The sequence below is a fragment of the Elgaria multicarinata genome, chromosome 12 (assembly GCF_023053635.1).
Source record: "Elgaria multicarinata webbii isolate HBS135686 ecotype San Diego chromosome 12, rElgMul1.1.pri, whole genome shotgun sequence".
Taxonomy (NCBI): Eukaryota; Metazoa; Chordata; class Lepidosauria; order Squamata; family Anguidae; genus Elgaria; species Elgaria multicarinata.
Window position 1 is genome coordinate 3,425,968 of NC_086182.1, and position 15,133 is coordinate 3,441,100.

At 41.5% G+C, this 15,133-nt stretch overlaps 1 protein-coding gene across 2 annotated transcripts in view; it reads right to left on the minus strand.

Annotated features, from left to right (window-relative positions):
* The window catches only part of GMCL1 (germ cell-less 1, spermatogenesis associated), a 28,077-nt gene that overhangs the window by 8,672 nt on the left and 4,272 nt on the right, over positions 1-15,133 (minus strand). For both annotated transcript variants that reach the window (XM_063138972.1, XM_063138971.1), the window contains 8 exons: positions 9,832-9,928; positions 7,143-7,240; positions 6,487-6,599; positions 5,104-5,169; positions 4,910-4,994; positions 4,615-4,705; positions 4,042-4,182; positions 1,696-1,765 (listed from right to left, as the gene is read on the minus strand). In XM_063138972.1, coding sequence (XP_062995042.1) covers positions 1,696-1,765; positions 4,042-4,182; positions 4,615-4,705; positions 4,910-4,994; positions 5,104-5,169; positions 6,487-6,599; positions 7,143-7,240; positions 9,832-9,910 — 743 coding nt within the window. In that variant the 5' untranslated portion in view covers positions 9,911-9,928. The remainder of the gene's footprint in view (positions 1-1,695; positions 1,766-4,041; positions 4,183-4,614; positions 4,706-4,909; positions 4,995-5,103; positions 5,170-6,486; positions 6,600-7,142; positions 7,241-9,831; positions 9,929-15,133) is intronic.

Below are 15,133 nucleotides of genomic sequence, written 5' to 3' on the forward strand. Positions count from 1 at the left end.
CTAAATTACTTTTGGGGACTTTCTAAATTTACTACTGAAGTGTTAGAATTCTGGGATATCATCTGCACCAGCAGGCAAACATTTACCCTGATTTTTTCCCCAAACTGAAAGACTTAAAATCAGTATAATCATCTGCTTGGACTTCAGGAATGCCATGTGCATCAGTATTGAACATCTTTGTTCAGTCAGGCCATGGGTTCATCAAATCCAACAGCTCTCTCAAGTCTCAGGCAGAGATTTTCCTACACAATAGGAAAAATACACAACCCTCAGTTGAAGCCGCCGCCTGAACCCCAACGGAGCCAGGTAAGTGGGGGGGAGGGGGGCCCAGGCCTCAAGCCAGAAGCAGGCCTGGGCCTCAGTTGAAGCTGCTGCCCAGACCGCGATGGAGCCAGGGAAGCCCCCCTCCCCCTTACCTGGCTCCTAACCCTAACCCTGGGCCTCAGTTGAAGCCGCCGCCCGGACTGCGACAGAGCCAGGTAAGTGGGGGGGAGGGAGGCCCAGGCCTCAAGCCAGAAGCAGGCCTGGGCCTCAGTTGACGCTGCCACCCAGACTGCGATGGAGCCAGGGAAGCCCCCCTCCCCCCTTACCTGGCTCCGCCGCCATCTCCACACAGACTGTGGCGGCAGTGGTGCCAGGTAAGCCCCCCTCCCCCTCCCCTTACCTGGGTCCGGAGCTTCGGAACGGTCCAAATCGCTTCGGATCATTCCGCTCCGCGCCAATCTGGACCTTCCCCGATCCACTCCAGAATCGGGCTTTGGAGGTCCAGATCGGCCCGCTACACTTTGGATCCGGGGATCCGTAACGGAGCACAGCCCTGTAAATGATGACATATTTTCCCACAGATGGAGAGATCTCAATGCACAAAATGAACTTGAGTAGCCAAACAGGCTCTGATAGTTTACAGCCTGTGCTGTAGAGAGTAGCCTGCATAGCACAAAGTGCTCCCAACGTCCTTAACATTACAACAAAATCTCTGGTGTACACATCGGTATCAAAAATAAAAGTTCTCCGCTTTCACTTATGTAACGTCTTTAGCAATGCTCACCACTGCATGTATCTTAAGGAAGTGAAAAAGTGTTCATATATATCACACTGAAAAAGCCAATTCCAATGCCTTTCCCTGTTTTGCTAAATGAATATCCAACTGAAGTATTCACTCACAGAACCAAGGCTCCCTCCACAAATCTGACGCCCACAATGCCAATTGTCAGCCCCATCTCACCTAAGTTCTCTATGACCTGCAGGAGGGTTAATTTTTTCACTCTGTTCTGGCTTTGCAGAAGGCAGGTGCAGCTCAAGAGATGCTGAAAAAAACTCCCCTTCTCCTGAGTCTCTGGCACGTGCAGAGACACAAGGAGAGGGGAAGAGTCTTTTCTTATTGTTTGCACTGGAACTTTTGGAGAAGTGACCAAGCAGCCGAGCCCCCTCTCACCACTCCCTTCTCCAACACCACCACGCATAGGCACAGACAAGTCAGGAGGATGGTGAGGACCACAAAGTGGTTAATGCACCAAGCCAAAGTTTCGGGACCTCTGCATGCAAACACCCCCAAAGGCTGGAACGCTTGAATGTAAAGAGCTATTTAGTCACACTTACTTTCCCTCTTTCATTCCTACTTTTGCCTTCCAAGTGCTTGTATCAGAAAAGGGGACGCACTAACACATTATAGGGAAAGGGGTGCACTATACATACCCAATATCATTGTCTTGTTCTGCTCTGAGCATGGCAAACCACTGCTGTTTGTAAACAGAGGACAGCCATTCTAAAATTTAAAAAGATCAAAGTGGGTCTTTTACGGATGGGGCATGTTGAGCAGCACTTAAAACCTTTAACTTCAAATTTATACATATTCATCATTAGTAATGACTAGATCACAGACCATCTAATCTAATACCACCCTATTCTATCTTAAACCACTCAGCTGGTATCAAAGTGAAATGAAGGAAAGGGTTCCACTGTTTGAGAGGTCACAGTTAAAGGACACACACACACACACACACACACACACAAAATAACTGTGGTTTAAACTGAGTGAACTGTTTGACACTTTGAGGAAGTTGTGGGGAAAGAAAGTTGTGTTGTGTTTTAGTGTGGCAAGACGTTTTAACAGAAAATTATGCAATTAAATTGACGGAGAATTATTTGTTATTTATTAACATTTATATACCTCCTTTTTTCTAAAGCACCATCAAGGCAGTGCCTGACAATGTTAAATAATAAAACCTAAAACAATAATATTAAAACCAGTAAAAAATTAAACCAGTTAAACTACAAAATGCAAAAGGCTAAATTAAAAAGATACATTCTCACGCCCTTTATGGGGGTCAATTGCAGTTCTTGAGGGAGTGTATTTCACTGTTTGGGAGTGACGCAGGAGAAAGTCCTTTGACACATGCCTGACCAAATGGCCTCTGCAGGTAATGATGCCCTCAAAAAGGCCTCTTCTGCAGGTCTTAATAACCAAACAGGGTTATTAAGACCTGTCATATGAGACAGGGGCTGGGTTCAGACAATACGACAACCCATACTGATGAGTATGGATTCTTGATGAAACCTGGGTTATCATGTTGCCTGAACCCAACCATGCTAACAAACCATGGTATATTACCCATGAACAACCCATGAAGAGAACCCATGGTTTGTTATTGTGACTGGATTCAGACAACATGATAACCCACTTTTCAAAAACCACCCACGATTCAATGACAACCCACACTCAACCCTTGAGGCAGATTCTAAGCCATTTAGGGCTTTAAAAGTTAAAATGAACACCTTGAATTGAGCCAAGAAAGTAGATGGCAATCAGTACAGGTCTTTAAAGGCAGATGTAATATGATCCTGATGCCATGCATTGGTTAGCAGCTTAGCTCCTGCATTTTTCACCAATTGAAGCTTTGGGATACTCTTCAAGGTTAGCTCCACGTAGAGCACATTGCAATAGCCAAAGCATGATGTAATAAAGGCATGCATAATTGTTGCCAAGTTAGACTCAGGAAAGGTTGCAGATGATTCAGCAAGCACAATTATGCAAACACACTCATTGCCACTGCTGCCACCTAAAGAACAAGCAGCACGTCCAAGCTATGGACCGGATCCTTTTGGGGAGTGCTACCCCTTCCAGAACAGGGTGGATCCCAATTCCCAAGCCAGGCTTTCTACTAACAAACAACAACAAACTGAAGAAGGCTGAATGAAGAGATGAGAACAGGATGAACTGGCAGGTGCTGACATTCAGTTTAAGGAGAAGGTGATGATTTACAGCTTGAGCCCATTCTAACTGGGATTCAAGGATGACTCAAATAGTGATAAGAGGGACAGATTAGCCTTCCCCAGCCTCATGCCCTCCAGAAGTTTTGGACTATAACTCACTGTCCCTGGCCATTGAGCATGCTGGTAGGGGCTGATAGGAGTTGTAGTCCAAAACATCTGGAGGGCACCAGATTGGAAAAGGCTGGGAGAGATAAATTTGGTTTTCAGAGCATAAAATTAAATAGAAACCATTAGAGGACAAACACAATCTAACCACAAACGAGTGTTTGGTCTTTAACTGAAACTGGACTAACTAGTTTCAAACTACTGATTGGCCAGTTTTACACAATGGAACCATGAGCTCTATGGTGCCAAACATATTCCTGTATTCCAAATGCACATAAAATACATTGAATGTACTGTGAAAAAAGACATATTTCAGTTATGACAGTCAATACATGTGAAATCTGAACCCAAACCTCTCAGACCCCAAGTCCAGAACTCTATCTACTTAATTACCTGTCCCTGCATTTAACTGGGTGCAATACAGAGGGAACTAAATTCCCAAATCCATCTAGTAGAGGTTCCAAAGATCCTGCAGTAACACCAAGACTTTCAACTGCAGTCCAACCCCAAATTCTACTTGCTCTTCAAACACTCTCCACATTAGCAAACTGGTTCTGAATACATGAGTAGTTCCCTCACTATAGTGAAGTCTGGCAGCACTCTGTGTCTGGTACTGGGGAGGAGAGGTCAAGGGGGGGGGGGAGAGAACTACTTCATTCCTACCTGCAGGTATCAGACCATCTCGCTCAACAATTCTTGCTGATGCCAGATCGCTGACTATATACTGCAGCCTGAGATGTCTGAACACTGTCAAAAATGGACTTCCTTGTTCGGATTCCAAGAATGAGATGCCATCTTCAAAACCTGCAATGTCACAGTAAATCATTACTAGTTCATAAACATTTTGGTAATGCATCTATTAGACAAACTATATATTGTTAATCAGTTGTTCAGTAAGTGGTGGGCTTTGCATTCTGCAAGCAAAGCTGACTAATCTCAAAATTGTTTCAATTTGAAGGAAGATATATTTTCAACCAACGTGCTTTAATTCAATTAGGTCCTGATTTGTTTTTTGTTTTTAAGTGTTCATGGTCATACCTACTCTGATACAAACTAATGGAAAGCAGAAATGGGAGTATGGGAAGAATAGAATTATGGACCAAGACAACAAGTAAAATATGGAAGCGTCTTAGCCTATGTGGAACAATCTATTTATGAAGTGCCAGCTTGCACAAAAAGAGAACTTTAGATTTTCAACATGCCACTTGTTCCCAAACCCAAGAACTGCAGAAATACCATTTTTGTGCTTGGAAAACCAGACATCTGCTTCACTTAAAAGCTGTTTTAGTGATCCATTCCAAGAAGGCACCAGCTGAAGGAACATCCACTAGACAAAAAAACAAACTGCTGTAAGCTGAAACTATTCAGTGGGAAAGCTGGATTTTACTGCAAACACACACATTCTGTTTTAACTAGAAATAGAAGAAACTAGATAGACTATTGGTATGCATTTGGGTATAAAGGCATCATAATAACAGCTGATTAAACCTGGTTTGGTGCAAGTCAACCCTTTGGGCACCTTAGTCATTACCTTCTTGAGAGCAGTATATACATCCATCTCCACTTGCATGACAAACAGGTTAGAGGAACTGATCAGCTGTTTCATGAGGTTTATACTGCAACAAAAAAAATGGTACATGAACTGAGTTTAAGCCATTGGGATTGTTTGCATTGTATTCTGTTACACTATCTCATGGTAGTGCACGGTAGCTGAAATCTCTATACCTGAGTTCTTTGAAGAGTTCCACACTCTGGTGAGTCATCAGGTTGTTCAAGAGCCATTCAAGGGACCTTGATTTAAAACAAATCAGTCCTTTCAGAGTGCACAGAAATATGCAGTAATTGTATTTTATCCAAGAATGGATATTTTAAACAACTTGTAGAGCCCATTTTTAACTCCCAATTACTCTAAGCCATCACCATATACTATGCAGCTCCCCACATGCCAAAGCCTACCGGCTCTGCTACGACACCCTTCATTCCCATAATGGATTGCATTCCCACATTATAAAGTGTCACTTTGAGATTATTTATGCTTCCTGTGTCATCCTTCTAGTGATGTGGGGCAGAAAATGTTCCAAGCTGGAAAAAAATTCCAGTGCTTTATTTTTCTGGAGAAAATGTTCTGTTTTGTAAGTTCATTAGTAATAATGAATGGATGGCATTGCAAATACAATATCAGACAAATCTGGCAGTTTCAAAGATGCAATTGTTTCTCAGGTGATTATTCCTAGCAGCTTTGTGAGTGAATTATGTATATGTTTCAGTAAGAAATGGAACCAATAAGTAGTGGCAGTGAAACTGAAGGTGCCCCAACCATCATAGTGGAAGCAAGTTGAATTCTGTTGAAACAGATGAATGGTTCTCAGTGTATCATGGGTTGTGAAAATTACTGCAGCTTCCCCCAACCTGGTGCCCTCCATGCTGACTGAAGGACACTGATAGCTATAGTCCAATGTATCTGGAGGGAACCAGGATGCAGAAGGGTGAATTAATGTGCTTTAATTTTTTCCATCAAATATTTCAAGCCACATAGTTGTGGTTTTTCAAGATAATTTTTTTTAACACGGGGTACTTTTTTAGCTTTGTTTAGTTTACTTAGTAAACATACTAAATTAGTGATTTATGCTCTAGTGATTTTCTGACGCAAACTGAAAAAAGTTCTCATACAAACGACCCAATGCAATTTCATTTGCGTTGGAAATTGCATCCTAATTTGCACAGGACTCCCCCCCCCCAGAAAACCCACATCCTTCCACCATTCTTTTATTCCCAATGTCCACAATAATCAAACATCCCAACTGCCTCAGGCAGAAATGACCATAGCTCAAGACTATTATCCTTTCAAATACTTTTTTCAACTCTACAATTCTAATACTTTACTTTTCTAAAGCTAATTGTTTTTGGTTTTTTTACATTTACATACATATCCTGAATAAGATGCTTTTAAAAGTGAAGTAGAAATGGAGGAATAAAATGTAAACATGCCTATGAAGAAACCATGTTAGATGCTTCCTTAGGTAAAGGCCCAGGAAAAATCTCACTAATTTTAAAAATGTCTCCTCAGTAAAGGTTATTTCAAGGCATATGCTAAATGCTGATACTTACTTTTTCTTCAAAGAATCTAACCCATATGTCCCAGCAGAATTATAGTAACTGCACACAGTTTTCACATTAATGGTTTCTTTCATTGTCTCACCACATTGCTGTATTAAGCCATCCTGTAAATGCACATTGAAGAAATCTTAAATGTGAAGCCTAAATGCTGTATGCGATCCACTCCCCAAAATTAGGCTAGCAAGAAGTTGACAATTACCTACAGATAGTTGCTTGTTTGGGTGAGATTAGATATACCTCCAAACTAATTACTTTCAAGGCAAGACTTTGCACTGTTAGACAATATTTTCATATTAGAGGAAGAAATGGAAAAGGTTTGGAATCCTAGAGTTTACTTTTGAGGGTCACAGTTGCCCTCATATTTTGGAACATATTTCCAAATGTCACACAAGGAGCAGCGATGTGTGCTCCGGCTGGCAGCAGCAATCAAACGTATAAAGAGAGTCTCTTTCCCAAGAACCCTTAGAAGGGATTGTATATCCGCCCGGAGAAGTGGCAGAATATTGTGGGGATATTTAAAAGGAGAGCTATATGGCATTTATAAAACGGGATTCCTTTTATAGCTGCAAAGCTGAATATTTTATGAATGCCCTGGAATTGACAAACTGAAGGGGGATTGCAAAATAACAGTAGCCATTTCCACTTACCAACTGCAGCATACTGGCTGCTGCCAGGAGGGCAATGACTCGGCTAGGATTTATTAATACTTCATCTCGATACAGTGAGCCAAATGCTACCTGTAAAGCTAAGGAAAAAAACAACCCATCATAGCAGCCAAAACCAAAAGGAAGGTTGACTGCATACAGACAACGCATGCTTTGTAACTTAATGAGTCTTAATGAGTTACACAGGTGCTTAATGTGACATATGAACATGTTAAAATAAAGAAACCTCTAAGACAGACAAGTTTAAACATAGCAGAATACCAAAAGTCATACAAACAGCAGCTAGAGACCGTTTAAAATAGAATGCAAGCTCTGATTAGGAAAAAATGTAAAGATTTTGCTTATAAAGCAGCAAAAACCAGACACTCCCACAGATATTAAAAAAGCACAATCAATTCTTGGTTCTTATAATTTTGTATCTTTACCTTAAAAACACTGAAGTTTAAGTCAGAAATTTAAGCATGTAGTGAAGATCACTATTCATGGCAACAGCATTAGAAATGAAGGCACATGCCCCATGAAAATTGGTGGGATCCATTTTTTCTATACACAATATTTTCACAGTTCCAGGCAGATGTGCATCCTAATGTCTAACCACCAACTATAAAATGTAACAGCTTTAAATGAAGCCAGTTTTTTTAAGCACATACCTACTCTTACATTTTTATTTAGAACACTGATATACTGTCTATCACCAAAACCGACGATATTGCCTGCTTGTCCACTTATGAACACAATTCAAAGAGCTGATAACTTTCAAGCTGTCAGTAGCCTGGGCCCAAGGTACTTAAAGGACCGCCTCCTTCAAAATGATCCTGCCTGTCCACTCAAGGCAAGCTGGGAAGTCTCCTTGCTTGATTCAACCAATCTGAAGCACAGCCGATGGGAAAGGGCCTCCTCTGCTGCAGCCCCTCGTCTTTGAAATTCTACATTCCTGGATATTTGTCTGGCCCCACCCCCCACTGATAGTTCATCATCAGCTCAAGATAGGTTCATTCTTGCAGGCCCTTGTCCTGTCCATTGTTTGAGTCAGGATTTTGGGGTTTTTTATGCTGTTAAAATCAGCAAAATCATTTGCCACCGCTGTTTATTTTAACAGTTTGATAACTTGAGCTGCTTAGCTATTTATGTTTGTCATCATGGTTGTCTCAAAATGAATTGAAAAGGTTATATACAAATATTCAACAATAATGAGGCTTCATCCCGCTGTTCTACCTTAGGTGAAGTTAATATAAACACACTGACACACTTAGTTTTCACTTTACACAAACACTGCACACTGCTCCTGGAGATTTTACTTCTGAATGTTTTAAACAGTACAGCAACTTAATTATAAGGATGATCTTATCTACCATCAAGGATGGAAGGGTTTTTACCCCTATGACCTCAAAACAGTTTTTTCCACTGATGGCCTCAAAATTTCCAGACTTTTTACATTTCTATTCTTCACTGACCATTTCTAAAGGCTAGAAGAGTTCCAATTGTGCCTGCCTAGCTTGTTTAATACTGCCCCTAAATGGAGTAATCAATTTTCCAATGAATTTCCTAAAAATATCAGTTTTGCTAAAGAGTAACATTTTTGGAATAAGATAAAACACTGGAATGCCTCTCCCAAGATGACCAACTATTATGATGATCCAAATAATGTTTTAATTTGCAACTTCTACTGGTGATTTTTTTTAACAAAAAAAATTCTTAGATGACTTAGTACACAATTACTCAGCCCTCATTTCCTGGCACAAGCAGGACCGAGTGAGCGCACTCCTGCTTTCTGTAAACAACCTATAATCACCTCCTTCATGGATTATTATTATTATTATTATTTATTTATTTATATAGCACCATCAATGTACATGGTGTTGTACAGCGTAAAACAGTAAATAGCAAGACCGTGCCGCATAGGCTTACATTCTACTAAAATCATAGTAAAGCAATAAAGAGGGGAAGAGAATGCAAACAGGCACAGGGTAGGGTAAACAGGCACTGGGTAGGGTAAAACTAACAGTATAAAGTCCAAACAACATCAAGTTTAAAAGCTTTAGGAAAGAGAAAAGTTTTTAGCTGAGCTTTAAAGTTGCGGTTGAGCTTGTAGATCTCAAATGTTCTGGAAGAGCGTTCCAGGCGTAAGGGGCAGCAGGAGAGAAGGGACGAAGCCGAGCAAGGGAAGTAGAGACCCTTGGGCAGGCGAGAAACATGGCATCAGAGGAGCGAAGAGCACGAGCGGGGCAATAGTGTGAGATGAGAGAGGAGAGATAAGAGAGGAAAGGTTGTGAGTGTGATGTCCAAACATGGACATGTTGGGCTGTTTAGGGATTAAACAACCCACAATTAACCCCCAAACAAACTGTAGGTTAAGGGTTACACAACCCAAAGTGTCTGGATTTGAATATCGTTCTCACAATCTATGAATGCGGTGGTCACACATCGTTCACTTGCTTGCCCCTGCCAGCCAAATTGTGGGTTAATTAATTCACAAAATCATGTTATGTGAGAACTGAGTCAATGAGTTGGATCCATAGTCAGCGTAGACCCACTCAAATCAACGGGACCTAAGTTAACTAAGATTAACTTATGTCCCATTGATTTAAATTGTCCTACTCAAAGTATGGTTAAGTCTGAATCCAACCCACTACTTGCTGGAAAAAAATACCAATAATGATCCTTTGCTTACCTTCAATATCAATATTCTGATCAGGGATTTCCAATTCTATTGTATCCATTCCTGATTCCCTCCAGGAACCGCTGAACATACTCGAAAAGTAGCCAGACTACAAAAAGAAAGGCCATGCATTTACTTTGTTGTTGTTTTTTAATGATAAAAGCAACTACATTATACAATATTCTAATTTTGCATAATGTAATTTTGCCATATTTCAAGATCAGGAGTGCCGATAGTAGGAAATATTGCCACTTATATATGGAAGAGATCTTCTCTCACAGTTACTCTTGGTGTGGAAATATTTAACTAAAATGTCAAGCACATTTTTGTTTAACCTATACTTTATGAAGTTGAGAACAATGTTCCCTCCCTCCTCCGCAGCACCCTGGCTTCAGGGCTCCAATTCTGGTTAAAATAAACCCCAGTTTCACTTTGCATATGAAATGGGAAACTGTGCTGTTTCAAGAAAACAAATTCAAACTGTGGTTTCAGATCCTAGTTCCTAAACCAACATTACTCCACAGTTTCCTATTATGGACATGCTGTGGTTTACTTAAACCAGGAATTAAGTGACAAAGTCAGCACATGAAAGGAAGAGCGAGGGAAGTGTGTATGGGCCTGGTGCTTGTTCCTGGCTTCTTAAACCATCGTTTATGAAACTGGGATGACAGTCTGAACCAATCCAAACAGTACTAATCAAAACAAAAAAGAAAGAAAAGTTAACGAGCGTCCAGAATATATAATGCTGTCTGAAACATGGCTGAAAAAGCCTGCAGGAATGAATGTGTAGTGGAACTGGAGAAGTAACTGCATGCAAGACATACAAATTTACAAGCGTGGTCCTGTACTACAGATACATTGCTATATGCACACGTACAGTTAAGTGTACGTAAATTAATGTACACATACACATACACCATTTAAGTATACCTTTTTATTAAAGTGCAATTCATATAAAACTAGAATAAGCTAGTTTTCCATCCAATGAGGTGAAAAATACTGCTTTACTAGAACTTTCCATCACAGCAGGTGACCCCATTATGAGACACTATCACTCACTGAAGTTTACCTGAGAGATTAAAAAAATAAAGTCTATTTGTACAGCAGTATATTCCCTGCACCATTAACCAAATGAATTTTCCCCAAAGGCAAATTATTATTTAAAAATTCTAATTTATTCAACTAAACCGAAGCAGCTGTGGAATCTGTAATGAGAATGTATCCTGATTACAGACAAATGGTAATTTTTATACCACACCATAGTCTGGCTGTGTTTAATGAATAGGAAAGGAAAGGAACCTCTCGTGCAAGCACTAAGTCATTACTGACTCTTGGGCGTTTTCTTGGCAGGCCTTATAGCGGGGTGGTTTTTGCCGTTGCCTTCCCCGGCCGTTATTATCTTTCCTCCAGCTAACTGGGTACTCATTTTATCGACCTCGAGAGGATGGAAGGCTGAGTCGACCCGAGCTGGCTGCCTGAAACCAGCTTCCGCTGGGATCGAACTCAGGCCATGGGGAGTTTCAGCTGCAGAAACTGCTGCTTTACTGCTCTGCGCCACACGAGGCTCATTATTTAATGAATAACCAATACTTTAATTCACAACCTTCAGATTTATTCTTTGCCTATGGCATGTTTCTTCACTACTACTTAGTGAGCAAGCTATTACTCGTGAAGAACACCAACTGTTCAGCATGAAAAAAGAAGTTTAACTAAGGTTCAAGATGGCTGTTCTGAAGAACTATTAACCATGATAAAAATACAAATTAACCTCTTGATCTCCCCTTTTCTATCAACCACAAAACATTTTCTAACAGCCACAAAACATTTCCTCCTGGTAGGGGGTTGGACTCGATGGCCTTGTAGGCCCCTTCCAACTCTGCTATTCTATGATTAACCACAAGACAGACCAATATAACACTGCAGTTTACTAATTTGCACAACAAGGTCTGGTTTAACTATCCACCTATCTGATATCAAGGCCTTGCCTGGCAGGAGAAATAAATATACATTAGATAATTTTTGGAATTCTTTGGTTGTCCCACATGTTCTCTCAATACTATGTCAGCCCATTATTATTCCCATATAATGCAATGGTGAGCTCCTGATTTGAGCCAAAGAACTCATATCCACATGTGTAAACTCAACCACATACTTAAACTAAAAGCTTGGAAAGGAGCAATAAAAACAATACATAGCTTTATATTGACAAAAGCCACTGTGCAGGCCTAGCTAGTGGAAGAGTCTGCTTATAAACCAAAAATGGGTAGGCTAGCTTCAGTTTCGGCTCAGGCTTTAGGCTTTATATAGCGTCTCATAAACTATCACTCAAAAATAGACTCATCCCAAGTTTGAGAATTCAGCTTATCATTTAGTTTTAAAATAAATACACACTAAAAGGGTCTCAGCCCTTGTAAACCACATCCTTTCCTAAATCAGATACCCAGTGTCAGCCCCTTGCATCCCCAGGGAAGCCTGAACCACATCCCAAATCATCTGCCCTTTGTTTTCTGTCCCCTCCAATGACCCACTAACTATTGTCCTCTCACCAAAAGAGAAAAGCCCCACCCCCAAGGGGACTCCACTGACCTATATTTCCACTCATTGTACACTAGAACAGACCAGTAGTTCAGGCACAGCCTCCCTTTCCTTCCAAGCAAGGCCGTCCAATCAAATTGACTGCAGCAGCTGTGGGGCCAAGCTAGCAAGAGTAATATAAGGAGAGAGGCTTGCGAGGGAGCCAGCTCTTTGAATGTGAGGAGCCCACTGGCAAAATGTCCCAGTGAAAAAGTGTCAGCACACAAGCTGGTAACGCACCGATGTAAGTATAGCAAGAGGGTGAAGAAGCCAGGGCTCTTTCCTCCCTTTTCATAGAATCATAGAATAGCAGAGTTGGAAGGGGCCTACAAGGCCATCGAGTCCAACCCCCTGCTCAATGCAGGAATCCACCCTAAAGCATCCCTGACAGATGGCTGTCCAGCTGCCTCTTGAATGCCTCTAGTGTGGGAGAGCCTACAACCTCTCTAGATAACTGATTTCATTGTCGTACTGCTCTAACAGTCAGGAAGTTTTTCCTGGTGTCCAGCTGGAATCTGGCTTCCTGTAACTTGAGCCCGTTATTCCATGTCCTGCACTCTGGGAGGATCGAGAAGAGATCCTGGCCCTCCTCTGTGTGACAACCTTTTAAGTATTTGAAGAGTGCTTTCATGTCTCCCCACAATCTTCTCTTCTCCAGGCTAAACCTGCCCAGTTCTTTCAGTCTCTCTTCATAGGGCTTTGTTTCCAGACCCCCTGACCATCCTCGTGGCCCTCCTCTGAACACGCTCCTGCTTGTCTGCGTCCTTCTTGAATTGTAGAGCCCAGAACTGGACGCAATCATAGTAACGAACTATAAATAGTAACTAACTATAAATATAAATGAATAACAATACATTTCTCCCGTAGTTTCGGTGAAAACTTAGTTTTCCAGGTAAACAAACCCAATAATAACAAAACACAGTTATGAAGGTAGAAAGCCAGCAGGTGGGAAGCTATCCAGTGTATTGCACTGAGTTCCAGATCTATGACTGTCCACCAGCTGGATAGAAATCGTGGGTGGTGCTCAGTGTAATTAGCTCCTGGCTATCAAGGAACAAATTCTTCCCCTTGAAGCCAAAGTTGCTGACCTGGAGAAGCTAAGAGATGCTTGTGGATGAGACCTACAGGGACCCAATAAGTGTCCCACTCCTTGGGTGACAGCTTCTCTGCTGTCACAGAGAATGGGTGTCTTGGGGAAGGAGGGCATCATTCTGAAGAAGAGGGAAATTATCCCTTAGAAGGTACCCATCCCTTGGAAGATGAGCAAATATCCTCTTGCGTCAAGGATGTGCCTCCGGCAGGAGGGGTGTATGTGTTGTGGTAATGGGAGTTTCAATCAGTAGCTGGGTTTGTGATGTGCATGTAGACCACATGGTAAGTTGCCTGCCTGGTACAAAGGTTGTGGATATCACACACTGTCTAGATAGCTTTGTGGATAGTGCTGGGGTAGAGTCAGTGGTTGTAGTCCATGTCGATATCATTTTTGAGAAATGTAGTTGTGAAGTCCTGGAAGCCAAATTTAGGTTGCTAAATAGGAAGTTGAAATTCAGAACTACCAAGGTGGCTTTCTCTGGAATGCTACTTGTTCCATAAGCAGGGCCCGCTAGACAGGCAAAGCTGAAGAGTCTCAGTCTTCAGCTTTGTCTAGGGAGGATGGGTTTGTTAGGCACTAGGGAACACCAGTCTAGGGAGGATGAGTTTGTAAAGCACAGGGGAACATTTTTGGACAAAGCCAGGTCTGTACAAGAGAGATGGGTCCACAAACCAAAATGGAACCAGACTGCTGGCGGCACAGCAAGCTTTTAAACTGAACCATGAGTGAATGCTGACAGAAGCTGGAAATCATGTGGCTTGGGCTGAATCATCCCTAGGGGATGAAGATGAAAATGTTTCCAATTCCCCAAATGTAGAAGGGGAGGAAATCAACCACAAGCATATGATAAAACATGATAGCCAATCAGACATCTAAGTACCAAACCAGAAGATGCACATACCGGAGACATGATGTTTGCAACTTTTAATCATACAGAAACAGACTTGTGGGCATTTCGTAGGTTGGGGTACATATGGCTGGGGTAAGTATGACAACTACAGACACGTCTTTGGCCATGTACATACATTTGTGTGTGCATCATGTGCAAGCATCTATGATTAATACTGTTTAGGTGTACGCATCTTCCAACGGCACCACTGCAGGGTTTTTCACATATTTATATGCCAAATGATTTAAATTAGTTTAAATGCTAAATCAAAAGCAGTACGTATATTCTTTATTGCTGCTCTTTAAAGAAAAGTGGTGTTAACATTTTGAAAACGGTTAGAAGCAAAAAAATAAAGAGGAACTGTCTGACAGCACAATCCAATGCATGCTCACTCAGAAATAAGTTCCATAAGAGTGCAATAGGATTTACCCTATTGCTTAATGAGGATGGCAAATTGATAACAGACGACAAACAAAAGGCTGAAGTGCTCAATTCCTACTTTGCCTCTGTCTTCTCCCAAAAGCGGATCTATGACCCCCCTGGAAAAAGTGAAGCAGAAGTTGAGGGGGCAGGATTGCAGTTTGAGATTGATAAACAAATGGTCAAAGAACACCTAATTTCCTTGAATGAGTTCAAATCCCCAGGGCCCGATGAACTGCATCCAAGAGTAATGAAGGAGCTAGCGGAAGAACTCTCAGAACCTTTGTCTATTATCTTTGCAAAATCATGGAAGACAGGTGAGGTGCCGGACGACTGGA